Raw genomic sequence first — 12,644 nt, 5'->3', positions numbered from 1 at the left:
GCATGCCGGAGCCAACCTAGGGCTTGGTGCAGGAGCAGATGCATCCTGAGGAGCAAGGCTCAGGGTGACACGGACCCCCCTCCACCTGCTGATGTGAGTGGCTCATGGAGTGAACAGCCCAACCAACACCTGGTGACACAGCCAAGGGTCCCTTTCCAAACAAAACCACCCCTCCATGCTGTAAGGCTACGTGCGGAGCCCTTCCCATCACCCAGGGCCTGGGTAAGGGTCAGGATGGTACCCCAGCAGTGCTGACACAAGGACCAGAAAAGCAGCCCGAGCCAGGCGTGCAGGGGAAGGAGTTAATCTCTCAGCCCAAGCTGCTGCTGAAGCAGCGCTCTGCCTCTGCCCGAGGGCATCATCAGCCTCGGCACATTTTTCTTTGTGAAGTAATGCTTTCCAAAGGAGTTTGCTGGCTGGCTGCATCAGACGGGGATGCTGGGGGAAAAAGCCAGGGGAGCACAGCTGTCCCCCCCACCACACCTTGCTGTTCCTACCCCTGCTCATCGGGGCTGCCCGGGAATTGTCCCTCACCAGGTATTTCCCTTTTCCGAGTCATAATTTGGGTTTCCATGAGCTAATCCGCCAGACTCAAAGGTCACCGCCCCGAGGCCAGCCAGAGCCGTCACGCGGCAGGTGAGTCACACCTGACAAACCTGCCCTGGCCAGAGCGGGAGGCAGCACTAAAACATCCTCCACTGCCAGGGCAGCAGCGATGCCTTCCCCATCCACACCCTGCCACAGCGCTGCTCTCAAGAGGTGAGTCCCTGCCCATGCCAGAACCACATGCTGGACAGCACAGCCCGTGCCACTGCCAGCTGAGCTGGTGGCAGGTAAAGCAGATGAAGGGAGGTCTACGATGTGTTCTCACCAAGTGACCAGGCAGCAACGACAGCCATTTGCTTTGTGGCCCTTGAATTGGGCTGGTCATGGCCATTAACGCCTGTTGGAGGTCTGACACCCCATGCAGCTCCCAGCCTGCAGCTGGTGGGTGCCTGTGATGGCTTCCCTGGCCCTGCTCCCCCATCAGTAGGACTGAGAGCTCAGGAGGGGTGCTGGGGCGAGCAGAGGGAGCTGCTGCAGGTCATTAAGGACTCCTTTGAGGAGTCTGCTCTAGGAACACCTGGGGCAGCTGCATTCTTTGCAGAACTTTCTCGAGTCAACCATCAAAGTGCTGCTGTGACCTCACGGGGACTCTGCCCATCCCAGTGTGACTGAGACAAGCAGGACTGTGGTGGGGGCAGGCGGCAGATCTGCTCTGCAGCGTCACAGCTTCTGCTGCCTTCTCTCCCAGGCCTGGTGGCTCCTCTTACACCCAGGTGCAAGCCCCAACTTAACCCCAACTGCTCACCCTGAGGCCATTTGTGCCCTACAAACACCCCCAGACAGTGAGGGCACCGCAGTGCTCAGGATTGCTCAGCTTTGCACCATCTAGATTGGTTGCTTTTTTTTTTTTTTTTTTTTTTTTGCAGCAGCAGCAGCTGAGCCCTGCCATGGTAACAGGCTTTCCTGGAAAGTCTGATTGCTGCATCTTCCCAGCAGAGAGGGAGCAGCAGGTCTCGGGCAGCCTGACCCCTTCCCCAGAGCCCCTGGTGATGCCTTAGGTTTTAACCCTTATATTTTTCCAGTCCTGCACTGCCTGGTGTGTGACTCTGGAGTTTCTTGGAGCCTGTTCACTTCTGCTCTCTCGTGCTGGGCAGACATAACAAAGCCTCTCTGGCCCTGCTCTCCAAGGATACCTAGACTTTCCTACACCAAAAGTATAAACCAAAGAGCTGCTAAGGGGGGGATAAGCTGTGGGGGAAACTGGAGCTTTAATTGGAGAATTAACCCTGCTATGCCAATGAACCAAACCTATAAAAGAGTGAAGAACTCGTGACCTGGGGTCCACCTTGGGGTCCATCCTGGCAATGGCCTCTGGCTCCCCACGGGTACCTTTGAAGGCCTTTCAAATAAATACCTCCCTTTATTCCCTTGCTCCTGTCTAGTCTCTCTTTCTGGGAGGTCTCTCAAGGCATCACTGGGACCGAGCCCCAGCCCAGATGTGGAGAGGGGGTTTAGCAGCAGCAATACAAGAAAAGCCATTGTGCATTGCCAGGTAACTGCTGCATCTCAGCAAGACATTGCTGTCACCGGGGGTGTCCCCGAGGACTCCACAAACGGCCCACCTGGAGCTCGGGTCGGGCTCATGGGGCTCTTTCATCCCACATTTTTGGGGACCAAACCAAGCTGAGAGCAGCTGGCTGCAAACCCAGACCAGCCTGGTGACCACCCACCTGCCAGCCTGGGGGCCAGACTCGGGGCCAGGAGAGCCACACAGGGCTAGTGGGGTCTGGGGACAAGGACCCCCCAGCCAAACCTCTCCCCGACTCTCTCCCCATGGTGCCTGTCCCCCTCCACTTGCATTCCAACAGCAACAAATTGCTGGTAATGAGCTGCGTCTCTCTGCGAGCTGAGAGCCTTTGAGATCAAAGATGCTCTCACACAAAACCAAAATATGATCAGTGGCCTTTAAAGGCCAGACTAAGCTTTTGAGGGAAAAAAATTCAATTTTCTGTAGATCTAATTTGAAACCATTTTAATGCTCATTAAGATAGACAGACCCGAGCAGATTGTGTGGGCTGGAAGACAAGGAAGGGACAAAAAGGAGTTATTACTGACATTTTAGTTTAGGTCTTTATTCTATCCAGAGCTCCCCACTTCTGGGCAGCGGCTTTGAGTAATGCTATTGTTAGCACTGGAATTGTAATTCCAATGCCCTTTTTATAACTGGCTTGGAAAAAAAAATTAAATCCTGAAGGCTTTGGCTAAATTCAAAGTAATGGAATTTATAGTGGTAAAAAGAGTTCTGAAAAGGGAGAAATGTGCAAGCCCCTGCGCTGTCGCTCACTTTCATGGGGTGGCCACGATGTTCACCCACCACGGGCGGCCTCTCTGCAGCACCTTCCTGGGGCGCTTGGTGAAGGAAGGGACCCCAGGGGATGCCTGGATGAGGATATGAGGATGTGTCCCACCTTGGTCACCCTCTGGAGCCACATCCTGGAGTCTCTCATCCATCTACTGGGTCACAGCCCTGGGGAAAACTCTTCCTGAGGGATAATGTGTCCCTCAGCAGCACCCAGCTCCGTGCCTCCAGCCCAGGGCTGCGATGGGGGCTGGATACAGCCCCACGGGTTTTAATTTGCCACTATCTGTGAGTGCTTGTGTGGAAATACAAGGTTTGTATCTGCCCCGTGGGTGAGGGTGGTCCTGGGGGCTGGTGGGCACAGCCTGAGCCTAAACCAAAGAAGTTTGATGTTTTGGTTTGCTGTGGTGCTTTTCTCCCTAAAAGTATTGCTGACAGTTCTGGTTGATGCAGGCAAAGGTTCTGTTTCACTCCTCCCATCTTAACTTGAATTTTGCTTTACAGCAGCATGAAATGATTTGGAGTGTGTTAAGTAGATTTATTTTCCTTCACCTCCTAATATTTAATTGTCCTTCTGTAAGGGTGCAAGAAAGCCAAATCAGATCTGGGACCGGATTGTCTGTTAGTTATAGTCACTTCTCTTGCGCTGTGTTATGGCAGCTGCTGGATTTCTGGCTATCAAACATCTTTATTAGAGGGTAAAAATACGTGAGGCAGGAATCCATGTTTTACACAGCACCTTCTGCAGCCACCTGAAAGGAGGGTGAAGACACGCGGGGGTCGGTCTCTTCTCCCAGATAACAAGGATGAGAGGAAACAGCCTCAAGCTGCACCAGGGGAGGTTTAGGTTGGATATCAGGGAAAATCCCCTCACCAAAAGGGTTGTCCAGCCCTGCCCACGGCAGCGGTGTAGTCACCATCCCTGGAGGGGTTTAAAAGCCGTGTGGATGTGAGGACATGGAGACCTGGGGACATGGGGACATGGGTTAGTGGTGGCCTTGGCAGTGCTGGGGGAACGGTGGGACCCGATGATCCAAGGGGATTTTCCCAGCCCAAATCGGGCGCTGCTCCCTGCGATCCCTGTCCGCGCCTGCAGAGGGCACCAGCCCCCCGAATGTCCCTGTCACCCCCGGCCCCGGCAGGTGCCACCACCGGGACACCCCGGGATGCTCCTCCGGGAATGCCCTGGATAACACCGACCCATCCACCCCGGGATGCTCCTCCGGGAATGCCCTGGAAAACACCGACCCATCCACCCCGGGATGCTCCTTCGGGAATGCCCTGGATAACACCGACCCATCCACCCCGGGATGCTCCTCCGGGAATGCCCTGGAAAACACCGACCCATCCACCCCGGGATGCTCCTTCGGGAATGCCCTGGATAACACCGACCCATCCACCCCGGGATGCTCCTCCGGGAATGCCCTGGAAAACACCGACCCATCCACCCCGGGATGCTCCTTCGGGAATGCCCTGGATAACGCTGACCCAATGCACCTCAGAAGATCCTTCGGGAGAGCCCTGGATAACACCGACCCACCCCAGCAGCCCCATTCCAGGCTGCATCCCAGCTGGGATCGGGCACTACTCCCACCCATCGCAGCCCAGCATGGAACACCAGGAGATGCTGGGTGTGTCTCCTCCCAGCATTGTCCAACCCGTGGATGGGGATGGGATGGGGACACCATAGCCTCTGCCATGGCCTCAAACCTCAGCCCGAGGGCTGGCTCCATCCCCAGTACCTTGCTGAACCCAGCAGCCCACCTTCAACAGAGGTAAACACGGCAAAACTATTGGAAAAGCCCTTTGTGGGAATGTGGCGTTGTCCTTGTTTCCCCTGTGCTGAGGGCCCTGTGGGTGGGAAGCACTTCTGCTTTAGGAAAAAACCCAAAACCCTGACATGTGTTTTCTGACCCATTTTGACCTCAAAAAGTACGTGAGAAGATGTGTGTTTTGGCAGAGGACAACAGGAATGTCTCCAAGCGCACAGTGGCTCCTGGCATGTGGGGACAGGACTGATCCCAGCTCAGGGAGTAGCTTTGGGAGAGCTCCTGGATTGTGCCTGGAGCCTCACTACTCTACCCTGGAGAGGATGGTCCTTGGTTGGAGGGGAACCACAGGGTGAGAGCCAGAGACACAAAATGTTTGATGTCCCACGGTGCTGTGTCCGGCCACAGATGTTTCCACATTGGGAATGTGAACTCACACGATTCCCAAATTTCATAGTGTCTGTACAGCACAGTGTGATGAAAGCTGAAGTACTTCAGCCCTTGGTACAGCCAGCAAAGCAGACAGGAGTCTCTCCGCTCCTGATTTAGCTCTTTATCGATTTTCCAGCTGCATCCATCAGTCGCTGTCCCAGTGCTCAAATTACCCATTAGAGACATCATAAAAATGAGAGGAAAGCAAGACAGGCTTGCGGTTTTGATGAAAAACATTAAACATCCCAAACAGCAACTTGCGGAAGGAAAATCATTCCTTTTTAGGGTGCAGACTGGGTCCCATTTACTCTTGAACAGCTCAGAGGCACTGAGGGCTCCTGGCTGCTCGTGGGCTTGACCATCTCCCATTCCCTGTGCCACTCATTCCCTGTGCCACTGGCAGTACTGTGACCTGCAGGAGGGACTCAGAGACCTTTAGTCCAGGTTGTTACCTGTGTCAGATTCAAGGATAAACATAAAACCCATTTCAGAATCCACATGACTGCACTGGAGGCGATATCCACGCTGCTGCTTCCCCTCACTGACAGTGACCCCCCCCCCACTGGTGACTGCAGCTGGGTCAGATCCAAAAGCCTGACCTGACTGAGAGGTCCCTGGGGTTAGAGGGGTGGCCCCTGTGCTTGCACCCATCATCACCACCCCTGCATTGTGGAGTGACCCGAGGGTCTGGGACTGGAGATGCTGTTAACACCCATCTGCATGGAAGTGCCTGTGAATTTGATAGGGTGTGGGGCAATGGCTTCAAACGGAAGGAGAGTAGGTTTAGATTTGATGTTAGGAAGAAATTATTCCCTGGGAGGGTGGGCAGGCCCTGGCACAGGGTGCCCAAAGAAGCTGTGGCTGCCCCTGGATGATCCCTGGCACTGCCCAAGGCCAGGCTGGACGGGGCTTGGAGCAGCCTGGGACAGTGGAAGGTGTCCCTGCCCCTGGCAGGGGGTGCAGCTGGATGGGCTTTTAGGTCCCTTCCAACCCACAGCTCTCTGTGATTCCATAAATAAATCTATGACCTCTACCTTGTGAAGAGACTCCAACCCAAGGAGCTGCACCATGACCCTGTGGTTCACCAAGGAAGCAGGAGGGATGTCCCCAGGGTCCCCTCCTGCACCCAGAGGGGAGGGCTGCGCTGGCTGTGCCGGGGCCAGGCTGGCTGTGCTGACTCAGCAGCACACACCCTGTGTAAACGCCCGCCAGCTGCTGCCCCGGCCGCTGTTTGCTCAGCCCGCACTGCTCTGTTTGCCTTTGGGATCACGATGGAAGGAGATGGCCTTTGGGCCAGAAAATGAGGCAAGGTAGCTCCAGACACCTGCCTCAAGGATCCTCCAGCAGCTCTGCTCCTCCAGCTCCTGCCCAGGCTGCTCAGTAGCTGCAACCTACCAGCAACACCTAAATTAAAACCTCCTTGGAGCTCTAGGAGCCACAGAAAAATGCACTTGCCACGGCATAACCCAGCTGCCACGCAGCCAGGAAGATTATTTATTATAATTTCCTTGCGACAGAGATATGGAAAAAAAAGCACCCACCCTCCCCAGGTGCCAACAGCAGCAGCTGCAGCATCCACATTGGGATCTATGTACATCACAGTGTAAAGTCCATTCGGGAAAAAAATTCAATCCAAGTTTTAAAAAAAAAAAAAAAAAACCAAAACAAAAAACCTCACGACCTAAAACCAGGAACCAGAAAAAACAAAGTGGTTGAGAAAATAGGTTGGGCCCCTCCCTCTTGCTATAAAATACGTATTTCTAAGGCCACGTTTCACAAGAGCAGAAGCGAGGTTCCTAAAAAGAGTCTGAGCTTGCAGCCGAGGACACTGTACAGGCACAAATCCCACGTGAGAAGTTACTGTAGGCATGAGAACCTCCACCCAGCCCGCAGCCTCAGTGGTCAGCGTAGTCCTTGGTCTCCACCCCAGTCTCATTGAGCACCGTCGTCCTCATGATGGCCTCGGTGACCGCGTAGGGGTCGCAGTTGGCTGCCGGCCGCCGGTCCTCGAAGTAGCCGTAGCCATCCTGGCCCACCTGGCGCGGGATGCGGATGCTGGCACCTCGGTTGGCCACGCCGGCGGAGAACTCAAAGATGTTGGAGGTCTCGTGGTGGCCGGTGAGGCGCCGGGAGTTGTCCCTGCCGCCCCGCGGGTCGTACACGCAGATGTGGTAATCGTGCCGCTTGCTCAGCTTCTCGATGGCAGCTTCGATGTGTCTGTGGGAGAGGAGAGGGGGTTCAGGAGGTCCATTTGGGGGGTGTCACCCCCTCCTCCTGTGCAGGGACAAGGACAGCTCAGGGGACACCCTCATAGGATCAGCTGCTCTTAAAATAATGAGCTGGGACAGCCCCAACCGTGCCTGGTGCAGCCACACAGGTAGGGAGACACTTCCACATGGCCCAGGACACCCCCAACCTCCCCAGGTACATCCCAGGGAGCCCTCCAGGACTCATTTGAGTCCTGAGACTCCCCCTTGAGACCCTCCCCTAGGACTCACTTGAGACCCCCCTCTCTCCGCATCTCCTCGGTGCTGTAGTTGGTGTGACACCCAGCGCCGTTCCAGTTGCCGGTCATCGGTTTGGGGTCCAGTGTGGCCACAACTCCAAAGTCCTCGCAGACACGGTGGAGGATGAAGCGAGCCATCCAGAGGTGATCCCCCATCTCAATGCCTTCACACGGGCCCACCTGGAATTCCCACTGGAAAGGGCGAACAGATGCACAGGTCAGTATGGGCAGGTGGGTGCCTCCCCAGCCACCACATCCCTGCCCCTCCCAGCCTGGGCTGCAGCTGAATGTTACCCTTGGGAATCAGCAACAAGGACGGGGAGCAATGAGTCAAGCAACAGGACAGCTTTGGCACGCAGAAAAATGGGAATAAACTGCTCATGACGATGTAGAGCAAATCAGAAGGATTTTAGTTTAAAACAGAGGGAAATAAGCACCACGTCTGACCGAGGCTGGTGCAGGACCCCCAACCCACACTGCAAACAGGGCAGAGGATTAACAAGGAGCCTGTTAGTCCTTCCCAGGGCTGCTTCCTGCCCAGCTGGAGCCAGGGTTGCACCACCCATGGTGACTAAGCACAGGGTGACGTCTTGACGGCTGCTGGCGTGGAAGAGCCGGAGCCCAGGATGTGGAAGGCAGCCAAGAAGGACCCTGAAGAAGTCGGGGCAAACAGCAGGGTCGGTAAAAGTCCTGTCTTGGCTCCCCGGCAGATAAGCCCCCGCTTATCACCCCCCAGCCACATCAGCAGCAGGAGAGTCAGCGACCCAAAGGTGGTCAGTCTGGCCACCTGCCTAATGCAATCAGGGACTCCTTCCTGCTCACACCCAGATAAACCCAAATCCTCCCAGCTGCTCTCCTGGGCCATGTCCCATCCAAGTTTCCCAGTTCCCAGGCAGCAGGACAGGGCTCAGACCCCATCACTCCACATGGTGCTCCCACAGCCTGTCCCAGCTCTTCTGTCCCCTGCATCCCCACTCCCATGGGGAGCTCCCAACTCTGCTCTGCCTGCAGAGCTCAGGCTGAGCTGTGCGAGGAGCTCGGGGTGAGTTACGAGAAAATCAAATGCACATTTCCATTCTAGCAGTGCAACTGCTCCCATCCAGGCAAAACCGATGTGAGGAGTGACTGGATTTGGGTTTCCAGAGGAGCTGGGGGTTGCTGGGTTATTCCAGCCTCAGGATAACTCATATCCATCACTGGGAATGGGCTGCCTGGGGCCATCCTCACATACCTGGGAGGGCATCACCTCTGCATTGGTGCCACAGATCTTCACCCCCGCGTAGAGACAAGCCTTGTAGTGGGACTCCACGATGTCACGCCCATACACCTTATCTGCTCCAACCCCGCAGTAATAGGGGCCTGGAAAGAACAAGGAATCACCACCCAAGGAAAGCTTTGGGGAGCAACAACAGCATTGTAGCATAATTCCACACTGCCGGGTACCTGCTGTCACGGGCAGAGGATTTATGGGAATTAAAATGATGTTTCTCTCCACAGGACATCAAGCCACTGACCCCCAGCTGCAGGACCAGCAGTGTGAGCAGTTCATCTGTGCAACCTCAGCCTTATCTGGGCAGTTAAATAAGACTTGTAACACATCAGTTGGGAGGTGGCCTCGAGATAAGGAAAGTTTGGTCTGCCCTGGGGCACCTCCCTGACCCTCTGAGCACATCAAGCATCCGAGATTGTTCTGACAACAGCTGGCATTATTCACGGCTAGGAAATCCAATTCGCTGGGGTTTGATATCTTTCTTATTCAAGCAGGTCAGGCAAAGATCTTCTCCCCGCCTGGGGGAAGGGAGATGTTGCAAGCGGCCGGTCCACACAAAAATCAGGTTGGGAAACCTCTGGCTGTCTCCCAGGAGGCAGCTGAGGAGCTGGCTCGCTGCTGCAGGAGGGCACAAGCGCCATGCCAAGCCCTTTCCCCAACAGCCACGGGGAGGAGGTTTTTCCAGCCCAGTTCTCCAGCCCTTGCCAAACAAGTCGTGCAGCTGAGCTGTTTGTGCAAGCAGGGTCCGGCGGGAGCGGCATGGCCACCCGGCTCACGTGAGCCACGGGGCACCAGGTGCTCTCGGTAAACAGCTCCTACCTGGGGTCATCCCTGACAGCAAAGCTGCACCGAGCTTGGGGATGGGGGAACTGCCACCATGCAGCACCCCACAGGCAGCAGGGTGGGAGCTGAGGGGAGATTTCAGGCTGGGGCAAGGAGGGAGTTCTTACCCTGCGGGCCGGGGAAGCCGTTGTCGGGCCAGCCGTAGGGGTGGCCGTTGATGCCCAGCAGCGTGTACTCCTGCTCCATCCCGAACCAGGGGTGGCTGTCCTTCACCAGGTCCATGACTTTCTTGCATGTGTGTCTCAGGTTGCTCTCTGGGAGCAGAGAGGCCTGGGTTAGAGCAGTGCTGTGAGCCAGCACCCCCCACACTCTGCTCCAGCCCTCTCCGAGACCAAGGCTCCATCACTGCCAAGCGCTTCCCACAGAAGCCTTAAGGAAATCATGAGTGAATCCCCCTTCCTGCTCACCAATTCCTCCTCGAAGTTACTCCATCACCAGAGCATCAGGTCAAGAGGGTTTAATTACCCTATTCCCCAAACCACTGCTGATGGTCCATGAGCACCCTCTCCTCCTCTTACTCACTGAGAGACCAGGAGCTTTACCCCAGCCCCATCCTACAGGCATTCAGCAGACCTGGGATCAGGGACCATATATCTTCCATCACTCCTTCAGCCCTCATCCTCATCTTAATTATCCCTTATCTTTCTCCAGCTCCATGGTTTTGGTTAGCATCCAGACTGGCTGGCCCTGCCTTGGCCTTTCAAAGTGCTCAAGGCAACTGGGGCTTTGCCAGGAAAACACAGATATAAGAGAAGAGTCCAGACATGGGACAGCATGCCAGGCACGGGAAATGAGAGCTTGGACCAATTAAGAGGCTGAAAAACTGCTGTGACTGGGACAGGCAGGCTCCAGGCTGCACATTCTGCCTTAACTTCCAATAAAAGCCTCAGAGCAGCTGGGGAGAGTAGGGCTGGAGGGAAGCAGTGGGAGTGGGAAGCGAGAGAAAGAAAATTTCTTCCCCTGAGCCCACACAGCCCTTACGGTCCACAGAAACCCACCACGGGGAGGGCTGGAGGGTGCACCCCTCTCGCCAGCAGGGCTGAGCTCTCTGCCCCGGGAGCTCCAGGATCAGGGGCTCTCTTTACAAACTCCTCTAGTGGAGGAGCTGCCGGGCAGGAATCTCAACCAAGACACTTCCCCCCACCCGTGGCTGAAAGGCAGGGCGCTGCTGGAGGAGGAATCAGCCCCGTCTTTCACCATCCCTGCCCGCAGCCCCCGCTCTCCCGGCAGAAGTGCATCACCCGCAGATGCCCTCTCCCTCCCCCTCACACCCAACGGGACACAGCCTTGCTCGAGTGGCAAATATCCCCTCCGGGAGCCCCTCAGCGCGTCCCTGCAAACAGGCTCCTCTTCCTGTGTCTGGGGCTTTATCAGAGGGACAAGACGGACTGCAGACTTGTGCGGCTGCAGACTCGGTGATAAGACCGAGAGCCGGCGCGTTCTGGGGCTGTTTGCAAAAGGTCACTCTGAGTGAGCACACGCCATCTCAGCATCTTCTCCTTCCTTTTCTGCAGCCTCCCACCGGCGGGGAGAGCAACCACAACCTCGGCAAGCTAAAACCCCAGAGGGGAGACCAACCACAACCTCGGCAAGCTAAAACCCCAGAGGGGAACCTCGGCACGCTAAAACCCCCGCACTTCCAGAGACCAACCACAACCTCGGCAAGCTAAAACCCCCGCACTTCCAGCTCCTGCTCCCCCCAGGGCTGGGCGAGCTCGGGCCCGAGAGCCGGGCGACGCCTTTGGCGAGTGCCGTGAGTGAGCTCCACGTCTCGCTGCTCTTCTCCTCGCCCTGTGCCACTAAAACAGGTTCCTGCAAGCAACCACCGCCACCAGCGCTTGGATTTCGGAGCCTCGGGCCAAGTGCTCGGCGCTCAGCTGCGCCCCGGGGCCAGCGGGCCCGAGCAAGCGGCTCCTGGGGGAGGTGACACCCTAAATAATAGGGGGGTGACCCTCGGGAACTGGGGGTGCTCACCTGCGGGTTTCCTGTTATACTTCAGCACTTCGCAGAGCACCAGCTTGTTGGGGTCCAGGCAAAAAGGGTCCCTGAACATGCAGACGGGCACCAGGAACATGTCACTGTTGGAGCCCTCTGCCTGCGCCGTGCTGGAGCCATCGAAATTCCACTCGGGGACATCTGCGAGGCAGGAGGGGGACGGAGGAGGGAGTGAGGTTGGAAAAGGTCCACATATGGATTGTGCCAAGTGCTGGTGGCTTGGATCCAGGATGGAGCACCTAAAGGGCACTGGGTTCCATGGGATGATGGCCACAAAGGTTTTCTTGCACATCCCCGGAGCCCGTGGGTGCTCCCTGACCCTCAGTGTGTCCACCCCCCCAGCACCATCAGGCACGGGCAGGATCAGTCCCAGCCACTCCACCTCCCTTTGCCAAGCCCCATCCAGATGCCGACACGTCTCCATGCCTGCTTGCCTGGTGGAAAGGGGCGAGGAACTCATCCTTCCCTTCCCACCCAGCACTAATAGCAGAGATTAGCGGATTAAGCAAACCGCAGGGACGCAGGTTGGATATTTACCCTGCTGCTCGGTGCAACCCCACCGGACAGCTGCAACAAGTATCACTGGTGCCACGCAACCAGGCAGAGCCCGTCCCAACTCCCACCGCCCAAAGCATCCCAGAACTTTTCCCAGGCGATGCTCAGGGCCCTCCACGCCGCCACCCATCACCCTGAGGGACAAGCAGCCGCATTACCTTCGATGCTCTTGGGCTCCTTATCAAGGGTCCTGCTCTTGCAGCGCACTCCCTCGCCGCTGCCGTCGATCCAGACGTAGGTGACCTGAACCCTCCCATCCTGGGGCAGCCTCATGTACTGCTCCCGCACCAGCTTGTTCAGCCTGGAGCTGTGCGACACCGACATGGCGACGGCCCTGCGAGGGCGCACAGGTGAGTGCCACATCACCCC

General features: G+C 56.5%; 1 protein-coding gene and 1 long non-coding RNA gene across 3 annotated transcripts in view; one reads left to right on the top strand and one right to left on the bottom strand.

Annotated features, from left to right (window-relative positions):
• Positions 1-6,557: 6,557 nt before the first annotated feature.
• LOC103619753 (glutamine synthetase) overlaps positions 6,558-12,644 on the bottom strand; it is an 18,115-nt gene continuing 12,028 nt past the window's right edge. For both annotated transcript variants that reach the window (XM_008638318.2, XM_017740347.1), the window contains exons 2-7: positions 12,434-12,609; positions 11,700-11,861; positions 9,833-9,979; positions 8,844-8,971; positions 7,605-7,804; positions 6,558-7,323 (exon numbers count right to left, since the gene is read on the bottom strand). In XM_008638318.2, the coding sequence (XP_008636540.1) occupies positions 7,002-7,323; positions 7,605-7,804; positions 8,844-8,971; positions 9,833-9,979; positions 11,700-11,861; positions 12,434-12,599 (1,125 nt within the window). In that variant the 5' untranslated portion in view covers positions 12,600-12,609 and the 3' untranslated portion in view covers positions 6,558-7,001. The remainder of the gene's footprint in view (positions 7,324-7,604; positions 7,805-8,843; positions 8,972-9,832; positions 9,980-11,699; positions 11,862-12,433; positions 12,610-12,644) is intronic.
• The window catches only part of LOC108448178, a 5,139-nt gene continuing 5,031 nt past the window's right edge, over positions 12,537-12,644 (top strand). Inside the window, exon 1 of the long non-coding RNA XR_001863974.1 lies at positions 12,537-12,625. This is a non-coding gene — a long non-coding RNA (uncharacterized LOC108448178). The remainder of the gene's footprint in view (positions 12,626-12,644) is intronic.

Source organism: Corvus brachyrhynchos, unplaced genomic scaffold (genome assembly GCF_000691975.1).
Source record: "Corvus brachyrhynchos isolate BGI_N302 unplaced genomic scaffold, ASM69197v1 scaffold305, whole genome shotgun sequence".
Taxonomy (NCBI): Eukaryota; Metazoa; Chordata; class Aves; order Passeriformes; family Corvidae; genus Corvus; species Corvus brachyrhynchos.
Note: the sequence above shows the minus strand (reverse complement) of the source record. Positions and strands in the feature narration are given on the sequence as shown.